Source organism: Anopheles funestus, chromosome 3RL, assembly GCF_943734845.2.
Source record: "Anopheles funestus chromosome 3RL, idAnoFuneDA-416_04, whole genome shotgun sequence".
NCBI lineage: Eukaryota > Metazoa > Arthropoda > Insecta > Diptera > Culicidae > Anopheles > Anopheles funestus.
Window position 1 is genome coordinate 39,321,982 of NC_064599.1, and position 23,462 is coordinate 39,345,443.

The 23,462-nt window shown below is 39.8% G+C and overlaps 9 protein-coding genes across 9 annotated transcripts; 3 read left to right on the top strand and 6 right to left on the bottom strand.

Moving 5' to 3' along the window:
• Positions 1-2,128: 2,128 nt before the first annotated feature.
• Positions 2,129-4,730, bottom strand: LOC125768944 (cuticle protein 19-like). The gene is made up of 2 exons (XM_049437286.1): positions 4,009-4,730; positions 2,129-2,178 (listed from the first exon to the last, which is right to left on the bottom strand). Exons 1-2 carry the CDS (start codon positions 4,372-4,374, stop codon positions 2,158-2,160), a joined length of 387 nt encoding a protein of 128 aa, XP_049293243.1. The 5' UTR covers positions 4,375-4,730; the 3' UTR covers positions 2,129-2,157.
• Positions 4,731-6,605: 1,875 nt separating this feature from the next.
• Positions 6,606-7,340, bottom strand: LOC125768951 (cuticle protein 19-like). Its single transcript, XM_049437293.1, has 2 exons — positions 7,218-7,340; positions 6,606-7,123 (listed from the first exon to the last, which is right to left on the bottom strand). The coding sequence occupies exons 1-2, from the start codon at positions 7,224-7,226 to the stop codon at positions 6,776-6,778; spliced, it is 357 nt and encodes a 118-aa protein (XP_049293250.1). The 5' UTR covers positions 7,227-7,340; the 3' UTR covers positions 6,606-6,775.
• A 1,028-nt stretch (positions 7,341-8,368) lies between these two features.
• Positions 8,369-9,062, top strand: LOC125768930 (cuticle protein 19-like). The gene is made up of 2 exons (XM_049437271.1): positions 8,369-8,457; positions 8,526-9,062. Exons 1-2 carry the CDS (start codon positions 8,449-8,451, stop codon positions 8,898-8,900), a joined length of 384 nt encoding a protein of 127 aa, XP_049293228.1. The 5' UTR covers positions 8,369-8,448; the 3' UTR covers positions 8,901-9,062.
• A 111-nt stretch (positions 9,063-9,173) lies between these two features.
• On the bottom strand, positions 9,174-10,887 carry LOC125768938 (cuticle protein 8-like). Its single transcript, XM_049437280.1, has 2 exons — positions 10,424-10,887; positions 9,174-10,347 (listed from the first exon to the last, which is right to left on the bottom strand). The coding sequence occupies exons 1-2, from the start codon at positions 10,430-10,432 to the stop codon at positions 9,916-9,918; spliced, it is 441 nt and encodes a 146-aa protein (XP_049293237.1). The 5' UTR covers positions 10,433-10,887; the 3' UTR covers positions 9,174-9,915.
• Positions 10,888-10,985: 98 nt separating this feature from the next.
• Positions 10,986-12,415, top strand: LOC125768937 (cuticle protein 8-like). Its single transcript, XM_049437278.1, has 2 exons — positions 10,986-11,176; positions 11,241-12,415. The coding sequence occupies exons 1-2, from the start codon at positions 11,168-11,170 to the stop codon at positions 11,670-11,672; spliced, it is 441 nt and encodes a 146-aa protein (XP_049293235.1). The 5' UTR covers positions 10,986-11,167; the 3' UTR covers positions 11,673-12,415.
• Positions 12,416-12,911: 496 nt separating this feature from the next.
• On the bottom strand, positions 12,912-14,412 carry LOC125768931 (cuticle protein 7-like). Its single transcript, XM_049437272.1, has 2 exons — positions 14,120-14,412; positions 12,912-14,051 (listed from the first exon to the last, which is right to left on the bottom strand). The coding sequence occupies exons 1-2, from the start codon at positions 14,228-14,230 to the stop codon at positions 13,677-13,679; spliced, it is 486 nt and encodes a 161-aa protein (XP_049293229.1). The 5' UTR covers positions 14,231-14,412; the 3' UTR covers positions 12,912-13,676.
• A 201-nt stretch (positions 14,413-14,613) lies between these two features.
• Positions 14,614-15,382, top strand: LOC125767381 (adult-specific cuticular protein ACP-20-like). The gene is made up of 2 exons (XM_049433874.1): positions 14,614-14,622; positions 14,686-15,382. Exons 1-2 carry the CDS (start codon positions 14,614-14,616, stop codon positions 15,097-15,099), a joined length of 423 nt encoding a protein of 140 aa, XP_049289831.1. The 3' UTR covers positions 15,100-15,382.
• On the bottom strand, positions 15,382-17,262 carry LOC125768917 (cuticle protein 8-like). The gene is made up of 2 exons (XM_049437248.1): positions 16,054-17,262; positions 15,382-15,987 (listed from the first exon to the last, which is right to left on the bottom strand). The coding sequence occupies exons 1-2, from the start codon at positions 16,267-16,269 to the stop codon at positions 15,556-15,558; spliced, it is 648 nt and encodes a 215-aa protein (XP_049293205.1). The 5' UTR covers positions 16,270-17,262; the 3' UTR covers positions 15,382-15,555.
• A 599-nt stretch (positions 17,263-17,861) lies between these two features.
• LOC125768907 (histidine-rich glycoprotein-like) lies at positions 17,862-19,527 on the bottom strand. The gene is made up of 3 exons (XM_049437227.1): positions 19,227-19,527; positions 18,428-18,923; positions 17,862-18,356 (listed from the first exon to the last, which is right to left on the bottom strand). The coding sequence occupies exons 1-3, from the start codon at positions 19,233-19,235 to the stop codon at positions 18,124-18,126; spliced, it is 738 nt and encodes a 245-aa protein (XP_049293184.1). The 5' UTR covers positions 19,236-19,527; the 3' UTR covers positions 17,862-18,123.
• Between the last annotated feature and the right edge of the window lie 3,935 nt (positions 19,528-23,462).

The following is a 23,462-nucleotide window of genomic DNA, read 5'->3' on the forward strand; positions in this document are numbered from 1 at the left end:
GACAACTAGGACGGACGACGCAGTAGCAGCATTGGAAAGCAGCAGCGCCTCAACAGGATGGGTGCATCGCACAAACGTTCCTGCATGGAGTACTACGCACATCAAGCACATCGGCAGGGTTCGGATCAGGTCGAGGAGTGGTTTAGTTAGGGTCCCATCGGCTGCCGGGTCCGCTTCACGGGCCGAGCGTCACGATGAATCCCACATAACCCATCTCGGAGGGATTGGTTTGTAGCCGCAAGCCGCCCTTCGAGGTGGGTACCTTTTGAAAGTTCCCTCCCCGTTAACAAAAAAAAAAAAAAAAAAAGGTTGATGATATTGCTAAATATCGTAATAATTATTCGTAAATAAAAAACCTCCAAGTAGATGAATCTATTCTGGTTCAAATGTTATTTACACAAATACTTTTTCGATATTTTGCCCAAGTATTTATGTGTTCATTAATTTAAACAAAAACATTCTGTAGAATAAACCATTTTGCAGGAAACTTACATGATCTTTTCAGCAGGTTAACTTTTGGGTAACTAGGGTTTGCAACATTATACACAATACTAATAATGTTGTTGAAAGAAGTTGATTACTCTATCATATTTGATCATAATCATTCAATTGTTATCTGTTTTATATTTTAATTGGTCATTCTCACTAATGTTTTATTATAATGTTTCTAAAACTTTCAAGAAAGTCAACCATTAGTTTGTATACAATTAAAGCTTGTAGAAAAATTATAAAATTTACAAATTTAAAACAAACACTTTCTTTCGGAAAACTTTATATGTTTTAGAGAATTATTTAAGAAAGATATGGAAATGGTTTCTTGGGGCTTAATTATTCAACTATGCAACAGCAAAATTAAAAAGGTGTTGCCAGAGCAGTGACTCGAATGCCATTCAAGAAATGTGCCACTTTTACATTCACAGGTTGCCTGTGTGTGTACAGTAACCGTGTGAAAATCGAGCACCGCTAAGGGCAAGTTAGTTTGGCTATTTCAGGAAATAGTGAAGCGTGAAATCGCTTGAACTTCAAATTCCTTCTGCCACCGCTCCAGAGCGGTGCTGGTGTAGAAAATGTGCGGCTTTCAGTTTTTTCGTTCGACGGTTTCGTGTGAATTATGAAGGCAAGGTTGATTTGTGGGCTTCTCGAGTTCATTGCGCCATTTGCAGCGTTTGGTTGGATCGAATATATTGTTTAGTATTGACACACCTTCATCATTTGCATCATATAGGAGGAGAAGCAAATAACACTGAGTAACACTACACCTAATACGTTCTTAAGCAGATTATACCTTTAGTGAGACGGTTCTTATTTTTTTTAATTAACGTTTTACCATATTAATACTAAACTCACCGTAACAGCAATTCATAAAAAACCCTAATGTCAATCGTTTTTAATTTTGGTTTGATCTCAAGAAAGTTTTAGTCAGGAGGCAATGTTCGCCTTTTGCATATGGACGAGTTCATATTGATTCATGTTTTATGGGACGTCATTAGCGTAACTGTTAATTATCACATGAATCAAAATAATATACAACTTGCATTGAGGAAATGGGTACATGTCTTTTTACTTATTTAGGTTAAACACTGGTTTATTTATTTTTTTATTCATTTGTTTCGTTTATTCGCGTTATGTTGCATACTTTATCTAGGTACATAAAAAAGCGCATAACATAAGAAATAAGAAAGAAGTCTTGACATATGTTCAAACTGGTACACCTTCATATTCATATGAACTAAATAATTGATGCAATTGTAAGTCATCATTTCAATAATGGAATTAACAGCGCTATGTTTGCGGATTGTGAAAAAGAAGCGCCTATATATTATTCCATGCAAATCATAAACAATGGGATCTCTGTTTCTACAATTTTCGAACTTTAATCTTGTCCCTGTGCGTAAAAGGAAAACTCTGGTTCGAGTAAAACTTTCCAATATACAATCAGGATGCAAAATAGAGAAATCAGAACAGTCACAACAACAAAAAATATCGTCTTATGCTTCCATGGCACTAAAACCTCTTGAGGTCTCAAACGGCCATTATTCTTTAATTAATTAAAGCAAAATTGAAATAAAAATATAATAGTTCATTTCAAAACGAATTTTTTCAGGTTTTATTTGAATTGCGCTTCGAGCCATCAGAACTCGTAACATTTGAGTCTTCCTAATGATGATACTGTTGGAGGTTTCCGTTGGCATAGCTGCTGGCATGTCCATGACCGTGTCCACCGTACGAGTGTCCACCTTCATGGTGTCCGTAGACTTCCGGGTGATGAGCATGACCCACACGCTTCACATGAGCCTGGAATCCGTTGTGCTTGTCGGACGAGTACTCCACAACACGCTCAGTTCCATCGGCCTCGTGCAGGGTGTAGGCTCCCTTGACGACATCCCCGTCTCGATGTTCCCACTGGCTCTTATGGTCTCCGGTGTGGGGATCCTTCACTCCATACTCGAACTTGTAGCTGGGATGCGAATGGTAATCCTCGTGCTCGTAAGCGGCAACGGCGACAGCCAGAAGGGCGAAGACAGCAATAGTGATCTTCATCATTTTGGGAAGTTCTTTGGCTTGTGGGTTTGGTGAATGTAGATTGAGCGATGGCTGGCGATCGACTGTTGGCATTTGGGTTGAATATGGGCGCTTAAATATGGTTTGAAAGGAGTAGGGCTTGAATGCGTGTACGCCTTTCGTTGGTTTACAGTTGACCTTGCATATAGGCGTGGAAATTGAACGATATGAACGACATATGAAATGAAAGTCACTTGCTCGTGCGTCGTCTTTTCCCCTACGTTTTGTAAATTTTCCAGTGGAAAGTGTCTCATGAGGGAAACTGAAATATGGAAGTATTAACATTCAATCCCTCGGTCTATTTTACTCAAAAATTTAGCGATTGTTACAACTCTTTTACAATAATGTTGACAAATTGTAATAGTTCATCCACTCATTAAGTGTACATATTTGATCATAAAATAAATAATATTTATTAACATTATACGCCTTCCTCATGGTTTCATTGTTTAAAAAAACTCTATTGATCATTGTTGGATTACTTATGTTTGTATGCATTCGGACACTTATTTTCCGCAGAACCCTGCCACAAACTAGAAGTGAGAATGAATCAACAGACTGAGAATGCGATTTATTAAATAGTGCTTGCCCAAAATATATATTTTTTTTTTATTACATGCTCAACGAGTCCAGAACAATGTTTAGTTGAAATGAGACATCCATGGTGATTGATAGTAAGGATTAATGTCTTGTGATTCGGTGCAACATTAGCTGCACGTAAAATAAATCCAAACGGTAAACAAATTCATGAAATAAAACCAAGTACTTTTTTCATTGAATTGAAGTTTTTTCCTCGGATTCGTAGGTCTAAGTAAATAAATTTAAAAAAATCAATAAAGCGTTTTTTTTTAAATTTCTAAATGATTTTTCAATATGTTTTTAAGATAAAATGAAGTGGAAAGAAATTATTTAAATATATACTAGTAATTAAATCTAATGAAAATAGCATGAGTGTTCCGTAGAACCATTTTGCATGTCGCGTAGGGTTATTTATATGGGATTCTAGCAAATGTCGAAGACGGAGGACAGAAAATTTCGTAGATTGATGTCATTTTCATGAAAATACAACAGTGTGAGTCGATATTCGACCCAACGATAGAATAATCTATCTAAAACAGACTGCAACAGAAAGGTTCGGTTGTTATTCTAAAACAAAAACATTTAATTTCACATTTCAATACTTGCGAGACATTACAGTATTGTTAAATGATTGTATGTACTTCAAGGAGAGAAAATCATGAAAGAGGAAATCAAAGAGACACGTATGACGTGCTCAAAATGTTTTTGAGAGATACCTTAATAAGAAATGAGCAATGATGGAAAAATGAAAATTGCTGATCAGATGAAGTTATTTGTTTAGTTTGACAATAATCTTTATTTAAATCGAAATTCATGAATTTCCTTATGATCGATAAAGAACATTTATCAATGATGATACTGATGGAGGTTTCCGTTGGCATAGCTGCTGGCATGTCCATGACCGTGTCCACCGTACGAGTGTCCACCCTCATGGTGTCCGTAGACTTCCGGGTGATGAGCATGACCCACACGCTTCACATGAGCCTGGAATCCGTTGTGCTTGTCGGACGAGTACTCCACAACACGCTCAGTTCCATCGGCCTCGTGCAGGGTGTAGGCTCCCTTGACGACATCCCCGTCCCGATGTTCCCACTGGCTCTTGTGGTCTCCGGTGTGGGGATCCTTCACTCCATACTCGAACTTGTAGCTGGGATGCGAATGGTAATCCTCGTGCTCGTAAGCGGCAACGGCGACAGCCAGAAGGGCGAGGGCGGCAATAGTGATCTTCATCATTTTTGGGGTATATTCTTTGGTTTTGTTGTTTTTTTAAATCTATCTTTGAACACTCTCAGCTTGCTACTGTGCTGTTACGGTAGCAACGCTTTTGCTTAAATAGTAACCAGCATTCAAACGAACACACGTTGTGTGCGGTTGCATGTTTAAACCTCCCCCCAACAATCTATTTAACCTTGAGATGAATTTCCCGTTTTCATGTGCGAGTGGGGCTTTACGCTACAACTTTTCCTTTTAGCTTTTTGAATTGTATTAGTGAATGCATATATTTAAACTATATTTTCTATGGAAAAAAGGCTCGAGATTGCATATGATTTCGTTGTGTTATAACTTTACTTTTTAGTATTGCATAATAACAAGCAAAATTATTAGATTTGCACAGTTTGATAAAAAAATCCTCGCATTAAGAGAACTGCCGCATTTCGTTGACATGTGCTTGAAATAGTAATTATGGTAAACGGCATTTTGTTTTCCAGCGTTGAAGGTGAGTGGTATGTGTGTGCTGTGAGTTTTTATGTAAGCAGTCACACTACAAACAAATGCATTCCTTGCAAATGAGAAGAAGTGTTATGATTTTAATGTTGTTGTTTTGTTTACGATTCCCTGCCGGGCATCGTTGTAGACGATCGAAAGTGCACATGAATTTGTACTTGGAGCAGAGACAGAAGCAGTGGAATTTCAGCAAACGTTTCATCAATTCATGCTGTAACTAGGGTGTGTCATGTGTTGATCTGTGTCAATATTTGTTATCTTATGATATAACATAGGAATGACAGAGTATGCTGCATCCGATGGGATAAGACGATCGGGTGGGTATAAACAGTTATACAATGTTATTAATAGCTACTTTCAAGTGAAATACTGAACTATAAATATGGAATACAGTCATGACGTATCCAGTAGCATAACATTCATCAAAATAAAGCTGCAATACAGCTTCCTGTGAACAGAATCGCAAATAGTTAACAGCGATTTAGATCAATTCAATTGGAGTGGAACAGTAAATATAATAACTGGTGTCGTCTATACATTTTATGAAGTAATTGCATAAAGAGTAAAAGCAAAGCAGTAATTGCATAAAGAGTAAAAGCATGCTAAAAAAAAAGCATGCATAAAAAGTAAAAGCATGCATAAAGCTAAAAGCATGAAAGTAGTACTGAGTGTACTTCGGAAATGATCGGTACGGTTATACAGCACATATCCTTCATAACATAGTTATAGAGAAGAAAATTGGTTCCTAACAGGCTGGGAAACGTAATGACTTAATATAAATTCTCACATGACAGGTCCATTACAAAATACCAACCAGACCGATCTTCTGAACAAACAATACTTTGAACAACAATCAATAAGAACAGGGGCGGCCCGGTGGTGCATGTGAAAAACGGCGCCCGTCCACACGGCAGGGACCGGGTTCAAATCCCATCCGGACCGTCTCCCCGTAGCATGGACTGACTATCCTGCTACGTGGTAGAATAAGTCTTGATACGGCCAGGCCGTTCTAACCGAGCAAAAAAAAAATCAATCAGAACAAACGAGTAAGTAACAGTAAATTAGGTAGAATAGAAGTGATTAGAAGAATTAATGAGGAAATACTGCGGACATTGACTTCCAACAAAGACGATATCGAAATTATGTCATATCATCGCCTATAACTAAACATGTTCATCATATATCGACCATTGAAAGCACACTTTATGCCAAGACTGTGGTAGAAATAAGCACACAAATATGAGGGTGTAAGCTAGTAAAAAATGTATAAATTTTGATTTTTTAATTGATAACATTCCTTGAGAAACGCGAAACAGCGATAGCTCTCAAAACGGAAATCAAACTGTAACTCGAATTGTAATTAAACCAGTAGGAATTCAAAAGATGTAACAGCTTCAAGCTAGTAATAGTTATGATTGTAAGGAAAGAACCTATCAAAATGTTATCCTTTAAAATGTAGAAGGTGTAAACTGTAGCAAAAGTAAAAATGAAAATTACATGGAGAAAAGGACAACGATTAGAAACAAATTGTTTGAAGAATTAGCATTACAATTGAATTCTATTCAAAAAATATTGATACGAATTTTTCGAAATTAGGCTAAATAAATTAAATATTTTAGCTTTAATGTCTGGTTGTTATGATGTGAATAAAAAAAACAGACACATTTTGTTTTACAACACATTACGTGACTACTCATGAGGTAACACCTTTGCAATTTCTTGCATTGACAGACAAAATATAAAATGTTTTCAATTGTATATTTCAGATTGCCTTTCAGCTTGTTGAGGTTTGTTGAGATATCACATTCGGGGTTAGGAAAAAATGCTCCAGCTCTAACGTAGGCCAGATGCAGCGGATAGGACATTGGACTAATCCTCCTTCAAAGGAAGGAGCATGACAACAAGGTTCCTAGTAGTGATGTCCACCGTACACCTGTGGGTGATGGGCATGGCCGACCTTCTTGACGACGGCTTCGAAACCGCTGTGCTTGTCCGACTTGTACTCGACCACACGCTCGGTACCATCGGCTTCATGCAGCGAGTACTGTCCCTTGACGACATCGCCATCACGCACTTCCCACTGGCTCTTGTGGTCACCGGTGTGGGGATCCTTCACTCCATACTCGAACTTGTACTTCGGGTACGCGTAGTAGTCCTTGGGTTCCTCATGATGATGAGCGTATCCACTGAGACCGTGTTCTCCTCCATAGTACTGGGCGGAAGCAGCCACGGCCAAACAGGCGACGATAGCGAAGATCTGCAAAAGGGACAACGATGGCAATGAGTTCGAAAACTCCAGGAACACACCCGCTTAATGCTGTAGATCTGGGATACAGAGTTGCTGCACTTACTTTGAACATTTTTGCTGCTAATTGACTGCTTTGAATGTTGACGATGAGAAGGCTAATGTGAAACTGATACCTTACCGTAACACGCGCCTGCCTATTTATACGCCGCGTGACGATTCTCTATCCCTCTACTCGGTTCGGGCATACACCGGGGAAGCTTTACGGTAGCGCGAAACCAAACCGTCCGAAATGTATGTGCAGCATAACTCGATTGTTATAACATCATGCATCGCGTTAGGTTTTTGGTAGTGGGGAAACTATGAGCTTCAGTACGTCAAACAGCACGGCTGCAGCCTACCCGAAGGAGGATGGTCCGAGCGAACATGCGACCGAGGTTTGCTGTTGCTTCTGGTACACGATGACAGTCCAGTGGTCAGCGGAGGCCAAGTATGGCCCAGATTTTCCCCACACGCACCGAAACCTCCCCCCAGCAAGGGGGTGTACCCGGAGTTTCGCGCGCGTCAGCCGGGTTTCGGTTTGTTCGGTCACTTATGGAACTGTTTTTGGGGGGAAATGTATGCACATGGGCACTGCCTGTGTTATGTTCTGCTGTTTGTTTTTACTGTCCATTCGTCCGCACTGTTACCATCCGTGTGTCCGCTGGTTTTTTTTGTTGCCAGCACATCCACCAACGCCATTCACGCCGATTGCACATAATGCCATTAAATTCAATCAGTAATGTGCACGGGCAGCAATTATTTTGCGATCCATTTTGATCTGACAGCTGGTGCAAAAGTAGAATTATGGTGGCAAGTCTGAGCTGTCCGAAACCATGCTACACTCGCCGAGTATCTCGAGAGGTGGGTGTTAGAAAATGATCATTGGAAAATTGAACCACTTCTTCATGGGCTTGGTGCAGCATGTGAAATGACATTCTTCCATCACACGGACGAACGATGCGCAATTTTCACTTAAAGCAAGTTCGCTTCGCACATGAGTGCATTGCCGAAAAATGACCTCCTGGCGTGGGTAAGGGGAATTTAAATGAGAAAACTTTCGCGCATTTGTATGCAGCATCTATTGAGCTTTATTGACAGGTGTAAAAGTGTAAGAGATTTGTATGCTTGGTGTTATATTTATCCTTAAGAATGATAATTATGATTTGCAGTCAATTAACTGAAGATGCTTGTACATGTCCCTGAGGTACAGGTATAAAGTATGTCTTCAGCATCGAAATATTCACCAGTTCGTTCTTAGACTTCATCTCGTGAACATCCACCACAAAACATACAACATGTTCAAGGTATTATTTTTCAAGTGCAAAGTAAAAGTGATATAACTAACCGTTTATTCTATTCTCTGATCTATAAGGTTCTCGCCCTTATTGCCTGTCTGGCCATCGTTGCCTCGGCCCAGTACCATGGAGCTCACTACGAGCATAAGGAACACTATGCGCACCCGAAGTACAAGTTCGAGTATGGCGTCAAGGATCCCCATACTGGTGACCATAAGACCCAGTGGGAAGTACGTGATGGCGATGTCGTCAAGGGAGCCTACACCCTGCACGAGGCCGATGGAACCGAGCGTGTGGTCGAGTACAAGTCGGACGGTCACAACGGATTCGAAGCCAATGTCAAGAATGTAGGACATGCTCATCACCCGCAGGTCTACGGTGGACACTCTTCTCACGGACAGTACGGTCATGGTCCTGGAGCCAGTTATACCAATGTGGATAAGCATTACTAAAACAATACAGCCGATGAGCGTTCTAGGTTTTTCATGCTGTTGTGCAGGAGAATAAACTGTCAATGAACTTCAAATTGTTTTTTATAGTATACCGAGTATAGTATAAAGTGTTCATCGAAAATATAGTTCCACAATGTTTGAAAAAGATAAGTGATAAGCATGGAATGGTCAGATAATAATCATGCGATTTAATGATTCCGCATTTATATTTGTACTACTTATTTATTCGTCGTTATTTTTTTTTAATCATTGAACATAGATCTTAAAATTAAAAGATGCCCTTACATTGTCAATATCAAATTTTAAAGAAGGCAAAACCTAAACATGCAACATATGTTTTCTTCATATGTGCCTAGATTTTTACAATTTATACTTCATGTGTAAACTTTCAAAATGAGGCCTGTACGTACTTTTAAATTTATAAATTTAAATCATCTTTTTCATTTTCTTAACTTAACATTCTAATGCGGCTAGTACTTACTTGAATAATTTTAATCACGTTACCGGCTAGTCAATCCTTAGGCTGAGGTATTGGTTCAAATGGGATTTGAAACCACTTCGGTCGAATTTAAATAGGAGCCGCTACTACTAAACCGCCAGGTTCGCTAGAAAATAAAATAAACTACATTTTTGAATGATCGACAATACAACAAAAACAAGGTAATTTTTTTTAAAATAAGCATTCAAGAAATAAAGAAAAAATAAACAAGATATTACATCTAAACCTTGTCGTGAATTAACCAATTTGTGTAGAATTTCTAGTAAAACATTTTGTATATAATCGAAGCTCAATGTCAGCATGCAAACAGAAAAAATACAAAAACATTATGAGATTCATTTCAGTAGATTTCTGTAAACAATGGATTTTCCATTCTATATGATCGTGTCGTAGTGGACTTAGCTTCACGGAGCAGAGGAAATTTAATTTGTGTTTGATCTGTAAAAGCGTTCCTAATTTCTACAAATTAGTAGTTTTCAGTTTGACTTTTTGAAAGATTGAAGATTTTAAAATCCTTTAGTAGTGTTTGTCGACATTGACGTAGCTGGCACCCGAGTGTCCATGGTGCACACGCTGCTTCGGAACATGCACTGGAGCATGGGTCGGGGCATGTACAGGCACATGCACTGGAACATGGACGGGATGGCTGGGATAGTTCTGCGGGTGATGAGCATGTCCGACCTTCTTTACATCAGCCTCGAATCCGTTGTGACCGTCCGACTTGTATTCGACCACACGTTCGGTTCCATCGGCCTCGTGCAGAGTGTAGGCTCCCTTGACGACATCGCCATCACGTACTTCCCACTGGCTCTTGTGGTCACCGGTGTGGGGATCCTTCACTCCATACTCGAACTTGTACTTCGGGTGTGCGTAGTGTTCCTTGTGTTCGGGTTCTCCATGGTACTGGGCCGAGGCAACGATGGCCAGACAGGCGATCAGCGCGAGAATCTAATTTCGAATGTAATAGAGAAAAACATAACTTTATTTCGGCTAACAAATGTGATTAAGGGGCTTCAAATCGCACCTTGAACATGTTGGATGTTTCTTGATGGTCGTTGGTATGTTTGCAAGCTGATATCTGATATGTGACTGATGATACAAACACATATCAGGTGCTTTATATTTGAAACTCAGGGACGTTATCACTGTCTTCTTTCATCTTGTTTGTCCGCTAATAATTGCATTGAAGAAATTATTTCACCACTATCGTGCAACATACTCACGCCTGCCTAGGAAGGTGCTGTAGAAGGAAAATGTTGCTGAGACAATTGGCTGAGAAAAAGTTTAAATAATGACAGAAAATTGAGAAATGTAAACATGTGAACATTTGCAGTTATAGCAGGATATATAGGACCAAATTAGTTTTCATGAGGGAAAAACTACTTATGTTTGTAGTAATTTAAGATTTGTGTTTTATGGTTGAACAATATTAAAATATCATCGTCCATACTGTTCAAAAACGAAAACAACATGAAGTGAGTAGTTTGTTTTCAACATTCCAGGGTAATTGCAATCATTGCATTCATTCATTGAAGCCTCTATTGTGGGTGTTAAGAAATAATTCACTACAGTATGCTCTTATGAACACCAAAACTACCGGCGTGCCAGAAGCGATGGAATAATTATCGGCGCCATTGCAATACAGCTTGATCGAGCAATGTTGTCCCTGAGTACCGAGTATAAAACTTCTCTTCGGCATCGGATTATTCATCAGTACATCTTCAGATATCATTTGGTGAACAGATTTCAACCAGCTTAAAAGATCAGCATGTTCAAGGTACAAATATCTTTTACAAGCAAGATTATAAAATTATTTACTAAACTGATATTTCAAACATTAGCTCCTTGCCCTGATCGCCTGTTTGGCCATCGTTGCTTCGGCCCAGTACCATGGAGAACCCGAACACAAGGAACACTACGCACACCCGAAGTACAAGTTCGAGTATGGAGTGAAGGATCCCCACACCGGTGACCACAAGAGCCAGTGGGAAGTACGTGATGGCGATGTCGTCAAGGGAGCCTACACTCTGCACGAGGCCGATGGAACCGAGCGTGTGGTCGAGTACAAGTCGGACGGTCACAACGGATTCGAGGCTGATGTAAAGAAGGTCGGACATGCTCATCACCCCCAGAACTATCCCAGCCATCCCGTCCATGTTCCAGTGCATGTGCCTGTACATGCCCCGACCCATGCTCCAGTGCATGTTCCGGAGCATCGTGTACATCATGGACACTCGGGTGCCAGCTACGTCAATGTCGATAAGCACTACTAAACGACTGCTTATTTTCCAGACCATCGTTCAGCTAAATCATGATGTGATAAGTAATAAACAATGATCTGCAAAGAATGATCCTTCGAAAAGGAATGAGAGATTAGTTTTTCATGATTGTCGTCCGATTGATTGACTGAATGACTAATGACAGAATATCTTTATTTGACTAGGAAACATCTGATCACAAAAATTCCTTCGTTACCTATAGTTTTCTTTCCTGTCTCGTTGGCAGAATAAGTGGAAAACGGATGAACTCGGAAGGTTCCTTTATGGTCAGTCTCATAGGACTGAAGAGATTACAATTTTTACATTACATTTCCTCCTTTTATTTTGTCATATCCCGGGCATATCCATTTGTGTAGGTGTGTTTTGTCGCGGTTGTAATTTTTGGTGCTATTATCGAGTGTTAGAGATGTTCTATTTCAATATGTTCTTCGATCCGTCCAGTTATACTGTCGTGTTGTGATTTTCCACATCGTTGAAGCACCTCCACAGCATCACACTGTCGTCTGAACCAGATTGCTATAGATCTAGAGCAACAAGATTTGCCGTGAATCGAGAAAATATTCTGGTGAATGCACATCCCCACAGAACCCAAATAAATAAATAAATTAATAAATTAATAAATAAATAAATGAAATTGTCAATATCAAGATGTTTCATTTTAACTCTTTCACTGTTAAAAACTTTACGTTGGTATGGCTAGGTTACACATTCATTTTTCGTTGTAGGAATGTATTCATCCGGCCAGAGACGGATTTTCCTATAAGTGGATTGAGCGGCTGCGTGAGGCCGCCGGCTTGAAGGGGTCCCGAACTCGCTCAACTTCAGTTAGCGCATGAAAAGACCTCATACATTGTGGTCAGCTCACATCGAACCAGGCAACACAGCAGAATTTGTGTTGGAGGTGTGGTGATACATTCTAGCCAAACGCTAAGGTACCTCGGCGTTATTATTGATGATCGGCTTCCACACTTGACTTCTGCAGTAGAGAAAGCAACCCAAACGATGAACGTCCTCACAAGAATGATGCCGAATCATGTGGGTCGTCGTGCCAGTCGGAGGAGAGTGGTTGCTGCAGTGATGGTATCGCAGGTCCCATATGGCGCTTGTTCGCTCACCTATTTGACACCAAGAAGCACCGCCAAACCTTGAGGTCGTTCTTCCGTAAGCTTGCAGCGCCTTTCGCACCTCCTCACATGATTCATGCTGTGTAGTGACAGGAATGATGCCACTACATCTTTTGATCGCAGAAGACGCTCGGTGTTACCATCGGTGTCGTGAAACAGGCTGCAATTATCAGGAGGCTAGAAAGGCGGGACGTGATACTTCCGTACAGTTGTGGCAACAGGAATGGAATACATCATGGTGCTTGTATTCGTCAACTCATCCCTCAGGCGTTCTGCTCGATCTCTCGTCGCTTTGGTGAGGTTGAGTTTCACACAACTCAGTTTCTAACGGGGCATGGTTTCTTTCAGGGACAATTGGAAAACTTAAAGCTTATCCAGGATGCTTACTGCCCAGAATGCACAGATATCAGGGAGACACCATAACACATTATGGTTGTGTGCCCACGATTCAACTCAGTTCGTCGTCAAATGGACAACCAAGTTGGAACGGAGGTCACAGTGGAAAATATCACCGCCTTGATGTGTTCTAACAGCAGGAACTGGGCCAATATTGCTAAGGCGATTCGAAATATTCTTTCACTCCTGCAACAAAGAAGAGTTCGCATTGAAAGAGGCGTGTTCAGTTCGCACTAGATCCGGTGCCGTATTTAAAATAAGAAAATGCGTTTGTCCAGTGTTTGTCATTTATATATTTTAGTCCCACGAAGCGATTGTAGCGTCTGATAAGTAAGTAAGTATACTAATGTTAACATTATACTCCCTCGTGTAATAAATGATTTCAAAGCTCATGAAATAAAACTGGCAGGAATGCAATTTGATTTTTTTATATTTTTAAATTCATTGTCACATTTAGGTGATTTCAGGAACAGTCATTTCAATAATGCTTATCCACATTGGTATAACTGGCTCCAGGACCATGACCGTACTGTCCGTGAGAAGAGTGTCCACCGTAGACCTGCGGGTGATGAGCGTGTCCTACATTCTTGACATTGGCTTCGAATCCGTTGTGACCGTCCGACTTGTACTCGACCACACGCTCGGTTCCATCGGCCTCGTGCAGGGTGTAGGCTCCCTTGACGACATCGCCATCACGTACTTCCCACTGGGTCTTATGGTCACCAGTATGGGGATCCTTGACGCCATACTCGAACTTGTACTTCGGGTGCGCATAGTGTTCCTTATGCTCGTAGTGAGCTCCATGGTACTGGGCCGAGGCAACGATGGCCAGACAGGCAATAAGGGCGAGAACCTTATAGATCAGAGAATAGAATAAACGGTTAGTTATATCACTTTTACTTTGCACTTGAAAAATAATACCTTGAACATGTTGTATGTTTTGTGGTGGATGTTCACGAGATGAAGTCTAAGAACGAACTGATGGATGCTCTGTGTCCGAAGAGAAGTTTTATACTTGGTATTCAGGGTCATCTCTTACCGATGCATGTTGTACTCAAGGATCTTTCAAGAATTTCACATTTACGCTTGCAATTATTTAGACATTGTTGACAATGAAATGCATTGCTTACCCGAAGAATTTGAAAGAGTATTCCTAATTACATCAAGGTAGATGTGTTAATTGCATGTAAAAGCTTTGTTTTGGAACTGAGTTTGTATTTAAAGGATACAGTAAATGGCAAAAGTTTCTAGGAAGCTAACTTTCTTTTCGAAATTCGAAAAGCATGTTCAAAGTTATGTTTTTTTTACTAGGAATATCCTTGAATCTAACATATAAAAAACCTTTACGGTTGGGTATCATGTAACAGTTTTGTTTTAGATGTCATTCGATGAATTCACTCCACAATTTATCAAACATGTTCAAGGTAAATAATCTTTAATTCCTGTTTTCCGTGATAAGAAAAATAGTGTCTTATAATTGCCGCTAATATAAGTTGTTTGTTTTGGTTGCTTGTCTGGTCATTGTTGCCTCGACCGACGACTACGATGAGTACGAACAAGAGGATTTCTACAGCCACCCGACGCACAAGTATGGAGTAAAGAATCCTCACACCGGTGAACACAAGAGCCAGTGGGAAGTGCGTGATGAGGATGCCGTCAAGGGAGCCTACACCATTCAAGAGGCCGATGGAACCGAACGTGTGGTCGAGTACAAGTCGGACAATCATAACGGTTTTGAAACTAGTATTAAGATTGTAGCACATTTTCTTCGCCAGCAGGTCTTCCGAGGAGATTCTTCCCACGGATACCCCGAGTTCGGTCACGGATCTGGAGCCAACTACAACAATGTCAACAAATACTACTCAGATGTCACGAACAACAAATGGAACAAAAAAATCTAGCACTAAGAAGCCTTCTCGGAAAAGAACAAGCTGTTGTTAAATGTTAGCCTTATTTGAGTTTTACCCTATCTTTCAGAAACAAGATGAATTAGAAGTTTCCATGATTGTTTGGTTTTTGTATTGCAATGTTAAAATGAACAATTTTAAAATATATTTCTTGGAGTGAATAAAAGCTTTAAAAGTTGGTTTATTGTAAATTGAAATTTATGTTTTCCATTTTAAATGAAATAATTTATCAGAATTATTTTGTGTTTTGTTTCCAGCAGCACTTGGTATAAAATTAAAAAAGGGAAATTGAAATATATTCTTTTTTGCGAAATAAAAACATTCTTTTCATTGAGTGGCATAAATACTACATAATTGGACCACAGATTTTGCAATATAACAGTATGTGATCTTTTCTTTATTACATCACACCTTTATTTGGCATTTGCAGACAGGAGATCAAGATATTTTTTAGTAGTGCTTATCGACATTGACGTAGCTGGCACCCGAGTGTCCGTGGTGCACACGATGCTCCGGAACATGCACTGGAGCATGGGTCGGGGCATGTACAGGCACATGCACTGGAACATGGACGGGATGGCTGGGATAGTTCTGGGGGTGATGAGCATGTCCGACCTTCTTTACATCAGCCTCGAATCCGTTGTGACCGTCCGACTTGTACTCGACCACACGCTCGGTTCCATCGGCCTCGTGCAGGGTGTAGGCTCCCTTGACGACATCGCCATCGCGTACTTCCCACTGGCTCTTGTGGTCACCGGTGTGGGGATCCTTCACTCCATACTCGAACTTGTACTTCGGGTGTGCGTAGTGTTCCTTGTGTTCGGGTTCTCCATGGTACTGTGCCGAGGCAACGATGGCCAGACAGGCGATCAGGGCGAGGATCTATAAAGAACAGATTTTTCTTGTTATATTTTATATGTTTAAATATGCGGAATAATTTCAACATACCTTGAACATTATGCTGTGTTTCGTTTTCACTTCTCTACACTTCACTGATGTCTTCGTTGTGAATGTTTTTGATGAACTGACATTTTCTTTGTTTCGAATCATGAATATATATACCAATGTTGGACGTGATATATTTCCACCTGAATATGCAGATATGCATTCATCATATGATCGTCTCATTACTCCCACTGTATCTGCTTCAGTCAATGTACACATACTGTAGCTGTTATGCCTGAACTTGAGCGCCAAAATAATGTGCTGCTCTAATCCACTTTTTTGATGCTATTTGTGTACATGGGGTTATTATCTTGTTGCGCTTTTTCACTCATCATTGCATAATGGTTAATGCCAAAATCATCCTCGCCCACATGTAGCAAAGTAGAACAATCAGAAGACTGTGCTTTACAGTTTGTGATTGAAATACGAAAGAGAGATACTTAAATCAGCAAACCAGTGTATACATAGCAGCAAATTTGGAATAATAAAGTGAGTATAATGATTGAGAGTGAGTTAAATTGAACTTAAAATTTAAATTAAACTTTGTTGAATATTTTGTTTACCATATCATATTTAATCATATGGTAACTTTGTTTTACCATATTTAAAAATAAATATATCGCGTGCATAAAGCAAATAAATAGTTTTAAACAAGGCTAATTAAGTTAAAAATAACATGGTGTAGCTTGGTGGTGTATCTTACAGCGATGCCTGTCTTACAGGATAGGACCGAGCATCAAATCCCATCCTTAAGATGAAATTGCGAGAAGAAGAGAGAGATAGCAAGAAAGAACAACATTTACAATGAATTAGAGTAGATAACATATGTATCTTTTGCCATAGCAACATCGTCATACAGGAGAAGAACACATCTTTCATAAGGAAATCCACGACAGGGCGGAAATTACGATATTCTTGATATTGTCGATTTTTTCCAATTCCTTATGTACTGAAGTTTACTGTACCGATTCACCTTCAAATGTTACTTTAATAAAGGACCTTGTGGGTAAGATCAAAGAACCTCTCAATGCCTAAACATGAGGATCTACAATCGTTGATCGAACGTTCATAATAAGAAGGATTTACTTGGAATAAGCGTTGGCCTGATCTCATGGCTGAACAGTTCGACAAATGTTTAGGTCGAATAGCACACTCAATTCCCTATTTTGCATTGAAAAGTTTTAATTCAATTGTGATTTCGTATTTCAGTTTCTGAAGTATTTGTATGAAATGAATAAAATTAAAGAAATTGTGAATGGATTATCGTCATATTTTTCGTAATACTGTACTAATATATTTTCGTACTATACTAGTTTATATACAGTGTTTCATAATACTGTACTAATATATTTTACTAATATATTTTTATTGTCTTTACAACAGCTGTAGATATAAATTTTGAAAGATTATTTAACATCAGTTTTAACATGCGTTTAACAAAAAGATAATGTTTATAATTTTTACATAACGTTAATAATGCATAAGTAAAGTTAATAATAAAATGTAGCTGTATCACAGTATCTGTAATCACTAAATCACGAAGCCGTCCCGATTGTCTCACGATCCGAAAAACCTATTTCAGCGGCAACATCGGGAACAGGAATCATGCGGTTAAATAAAAATTAATGTTGTACAATGACAAATATACCTGTCAAAATTTTATGAAACGTTTTAAAACAAACAATGTCATTTCGATGAGCAAGAATCGCTGCTTACATAAACACGAAAGCTCTTGTAGCAACGATTTTGATGGATACATATCTTGCTGAAAGAATGTTGTGATATTTAATTGTACATCAACGAACTTTCGATTAACTTCAATCACAGATAGGGTTTATTTTAAAAGAGCACGAGCAGTTTGCAATCATCCAGCACCACCTGGTAAGTTCGTGGCGTGGCTTTGTCCAGCAGTATTTGCAGTAACGATAATAAATAATCTTCTCCTATAGAATGCGGTTCGGATTGGTTTGCAATAATCTAGATTAATCTCAACGGCATTTCCCAGTCAGCCAGATGCTGACAATGCCGAAACATCTGCTGATCGCTAAGGCAGGTTGATCGATATGATGTGGTTTAGTGTTGCTTCCAAACCTTGGCGTAACTGGTGGCACCCTTGCTGTAGTGATCACCGGTGGCGTACGCGCCAGCATAGTTACCGATGTAGCCGTAGGCGTTGTGTTGCTTTACCGGTTCCGGATGGTGGGCATGGCCGAACTTCTTCACAACCGCATTGAAACCGTTGTGGTCATCCGAGGTGTACTCGACGACGCGGGTCGTTCCATCAGCTTCCTTCAGCATGTATCCACCTGCACGAAGGAAAGGTTATGTATGTTTAGTTCTTGAAATCCAACCAAAAACGTTTCTTTGCGATACATACCCTTGACAACATCACCATCACGGAATTCCCACTGCTTCTTGTGATCACCGGTGTGCGGATCATCTACTCCATATTCGAAGCTGTACTTGGGATATGCGTTATACTCATCGTACTTCTTGGCGTAGCCCGTATCGTATCCTCCGTACTGGTAGTTATCGTACAGATGTGAACCATGTTTGCCACCGTACAGTGTGCTGTAGTCGTTGCCTTCGCTGTAGCTGGTGGCTGGAGCCGCATGATGATGGTACTCGTGAGCTTCTCCGATGTACTTATCGTTGCTCAGCACGAGCTGTGGCTCCTGGTGATGATGATGGTCCTGCAGCAGCTCGACCGGGTAGTGTACGGCCAGCTGGGGTTCTGGCACATGATGGACATGCTCGAGCACGTGATGATGCTCCGGGACGTGGTGATGCTTCGTAACGAAAGCATACTGAGCCGGTTCTACTGGGGCCGATTGGACGGCCGTTGCTGCCAAGATGGCAATAGCAGACACAAACTATTAAAAGGAAATAGAAACGGTCGATAAGTGATTTTAGAACTGCTTCACTGTGTTCTTTTTAGTCTAAGTCAGCAAGAATTTTCGTATTGAAGATCACTGATACTAATTAGCTAATACTATGTTGCTAAGTATGTACACCGGTAGAACCTGGGTTTTACAAAATTTGGACAAGTAAACTTCATAATGTTCACGAATTCTAGCATGTCCCTTGGTATTCCAATCACTTCACATATGTAGCCTGCATTAATACAATAAACCGTGTCACATTTTCACACAAAACTATCAGAGGAAAAAACTCACTCGCAACATTCTTTCCAAACGGATTTGATCGCTCGTACAACGGCTGAAAAACCACAAAGTATCGTTTGATGCACTGAGGAACTACTGCTGCTCCGGAACTACTAGGTCTGTACCTTTGCACGTTAAACTGCTCGTCTGATGGTGTTCTGTGCCCGACCGAACGGTTTTATATGGTTTGAGCATTTTTCCAACGAGCTCAAAATGCAAGAAGTTCGACAACAAACACCACAAACGCGTACCGTACACACGCCCGTGCGCCATTGATTCTCGAGGACATATCAACCCCCGGCACACATGCCCCGAATCCTCACCTAGCCATTGCTACGCTTCGGTTCAAAGAACTTCAAAACGGACATTAGAGGCAATTAATTGTAGGCATGAAGGCTTGGTGTTAGTGTGTAGCGATTTAAGTCTCGTGAACTCAGCAAGGGTATCGCGTTCTCGTAGCGTATTGTGCGTGGCCAACACCTGTGGCTATAAACAGTAACACCACGGCGCACACAATGGATGTCTTCAACGGGGTGTTTTCCAGCACCAGTTTTCCACCGAACCACAAGGAGAGTAAACGGCAACAACGAAAAAAGAAACCGTAAAGAACTACGTCAGTGTGTCAGTCGTGTGCACCGTGAAGACATTGAGATTAATTTTTCCACTTCCAAGTCGCTGGGTGGAAGTTGGGTGGAAGTATGATGAAAAGCACTTCACGCATGCGTGCCATCCAACTGAACTTAAGGGGGTAAAGGTAAAGGCGTGTGTCACACCGCACATTCAACTGTGCTTAAAGGAGGTTTCTGGTGCGGAGTGAATAAAAAAATGGACGAATCGACCAAAAAGCACTACTGCACAAGCTAATTAGCGTACCCCATTAGTGTATAGATCGGTCGAATGCGAAAATGTGTATTTTTTTCTTTTTCTGTCAGTGTTGTTTCTGCTTCCGAACAACCTCCGATGGGAACCAGATTGCAACAGCAGCAAGCGCTTTTGTGTTGTTTTGGTAGCGTTGGTGGTGGTTTATGTTGCAAGCATTAGCATACACTTGCTGCAAAGTGCATGTCAGGAAAAAAAATAAAACAAAAACAAGAACAGATTGCCAAAATTTGGTTGGTGCATTTTGATGCATTTGTTCGGTGCAATGAGGCATGTGAAGTGTTAATTAACGCTGTACGCTAGTAATTGAGCGACATTCCGATGAGGTTAGTTTGCATTGCGTGCACTGATTTTGTGTGTCACTCGGGCAGGACGAAAATGTTTTGTACGTTAAATAACGTGTTTGGAGCGGTATGATTCGTGACATAAGGAAATCGGTTTTCATGATCTTGACCACGATGTGGCTCGAAAATGAAGGGTAAGGGTTTGAAGGTAGCAAATTAGTTGTTTTAATTATGGTGCCGTACGAGGCTGGATGTTCCAATCGATTAATTGTGCTAATTATTTTAGAAATGAAATATCTTACAATGTAACGCGGACTCAACATTTTGTTCCTTTAGCTACATGGCTTATGATGGTTCTTATCGTGATAAAATTAATGATGCAAAGCATTAAGATAATCAATCGTTTATTTATCTCTGATTGGATGTTACAGTTTGTGATTGATCTATTCCTCCCATTGCATAACGCTATACCCACTAACATGGTATCGATATGCTGAATGCACGCATATTGCATAAATTGATTAAGGTATTATGTATGTGTGTTTGCTTTCCGTGTAAAGCATTTCAATTTTTTTTATTTGGTTTTGGTCAGATGTTTATCGGCACTTTTTTTCTATCTCGAGATTTTACAAAACCCCAAAAGAGAAGAAATAATAATTATCAACCTGCTGTGCCAAGTGGCCCGGAAATGCGTCCGTCACCGCAACGTAAGTTATGGTCCGAAGTTCCGAAAACCTGTCGGTCGCTCGTAAAACAACGCTTTCCCATCCGTTGCAGCGAATGGTTGGTGCAGTTTGTTTGATTCGCAGTGAACGATTGAGATGTTTTGTGGTGCGCTATCGAAACGTTTCGTTTTTATGTGCGGGTCGATGTTATTGGTTCGATTGTTTGCACTATGTGTTAATCGTTTGATGGTTTTTGTTTGTAGTTTCGCGGCGGTATAATATGGAAGAAGACAATTGTAGTTAAAACAATTTTGTCAGCAATAAATAGCTTTATCGCTATAATACTTACTAAATGTATGTATGAAATAACCAAATGTTCTGAAATCCATTATGTTATAGCCTTCTAAACATCTTTCAAATAAAACCTTCTGAAGAATACCCTTCACGTCGCGAAGAAGGTCAATGAATTGAAAGCCCCAAAAATATGATCGACATTAGAATCGAGCCGCCTGTAATTGAGAACTGATCAATGATCATTTCGAGATCGTCTAACAGCATCATTATGCAATCTTTGTCTCGTGTTCTAAAAATTTCAGCTACACAGTTACACTACTTGAAGCTCGCAGCACGTGACGGCCTTTCTCATCTCATTGAGTTTGATCGAACGCTACAACCAGTACTAGCAAAAAAAAAAAAGAAAGAAAGCCCTGCCATGAGCCACCAAAGTGTTTTTTTATATGGTTCATGATGAAAGTTTGATGTCGTGCCATGACCAGCGCAATTTATTCGCTGTTTCATTTTCAAGGCAAACGGCTAGAAAATAGTGGCAAAGAAATCTTTGTCACCTTTGTTCATATTGGTAGAGGATGGTGGTTAGCTCAAGGTGATGATGGGTGTCTGATTTATTGCGAGTGCGGTAGGTGGAAAACTGTGAAAAAAGGTAATGAACAATTTACTAACTACAACTACAACAAACAAAAGTAAAAGCTAAACAAGTAAATGTTAAAAGAATATAAATTGAAAATAACAGTGTACTTACTAATATTTTAAACCAATTGTTGCCTGCCATCATTTATACGCTATACATATTCTCTATTTAAAAAAAAAACAGTTTTTTCTGCAGTTTTCTGCTAAGTAAAACATATTGTTGTCTGTTCAGCAAGAACTAAATGTAAAGTTCAATCATTTGCATGCAAAGAAAAATTATTTAAATTGTGTACAAATGACTTTTGTTTGGTTTTCGTCAAATGAAGACACATGATTTTGCCGACGATAAGTAAGAGGAAATTAGCATTGATTTATAATGTATTGAAAAAAACTTATAAACTACTATTAAAAAGCACTATTACCAGTTTTTTTTTTACAGATTTAAACATAAACATAAAAGTACAGAAATACATATAGCAGTAAAGTAAAATCAAAGCAAAACATACAAAATTACATAAACCTCTTTGAATAAGAGGTATTTAATTCGAGCTTATAGTTAGAAGTAATATTCCATTCAAATTTATATTACTGAATGTATTCTTAAACAATATAAAAATATAAAGTTATGCCGGGTTGAAGTTAAGCTTTTTTGGCCGAGTTGCTAAGACTGCATATTGTGTTTAAGAATTTAACAATTTTTTTTGTTATCAAATTCAAACTTTACTCAATGATTTGCATGGATGAGCGTTATCGGTGCGGGTTACGATAATCAAAGCGGTTTCGATTGACTGGCGCAACGAGGCCTTTCATTACCGTGGTTTTTACAGCCGATAAAAAGGAACAACGAAGTACCTTCGCAACATTGCCATTCCAACACCTGGTGTCGATTATGTTTGCAATGCTTAACATTGTTTGCGCTTCAAATTTATCCCTTGCCCCCAGGAGCTTTGTCATCGAGAGAATCAAATTCATATGGACACCCATAAAAAACAGAAGGTGCGACAATGGTGGACAGGAAAATTGACCAAACTTTGCTGCAATCGTGAAGCAATCGTGTTAAGAGCGCGAGCATATGAACATTCCCGAGGCGGGTGGGTATCTCCGGTAAATACAGGTACTTATCGAAATGAGTTCAGGTTGTGAAGCATACGTGTGGCACGGTGGCCCATTGCTTGATCGTCGTTCGATGCTCGATTAGCGTAACATGACAAAGGCAAAAAGGAACGCAAAAAATACTATGCTGCACTCCCTTCAGCTACAGTGGGTTTGATTGAAGGGAGAAAAACAGTTTTCTACGATGTTTTATGCTCCCGTTTGGGGGCCACTAGGCCAGTGGCAATCTTTTTTCGATGCCAGAATTGTGAATTGTGTGTTTTTAGTTTTTTTATTCATCATTTTATGTTTTGCCATCGTACCGTCGAGAGGGGCTTCGCACAGTGAACGGAGAAGGGTAGACACGAATAAGCATACGTTGGCGTACGTGTGACACACGG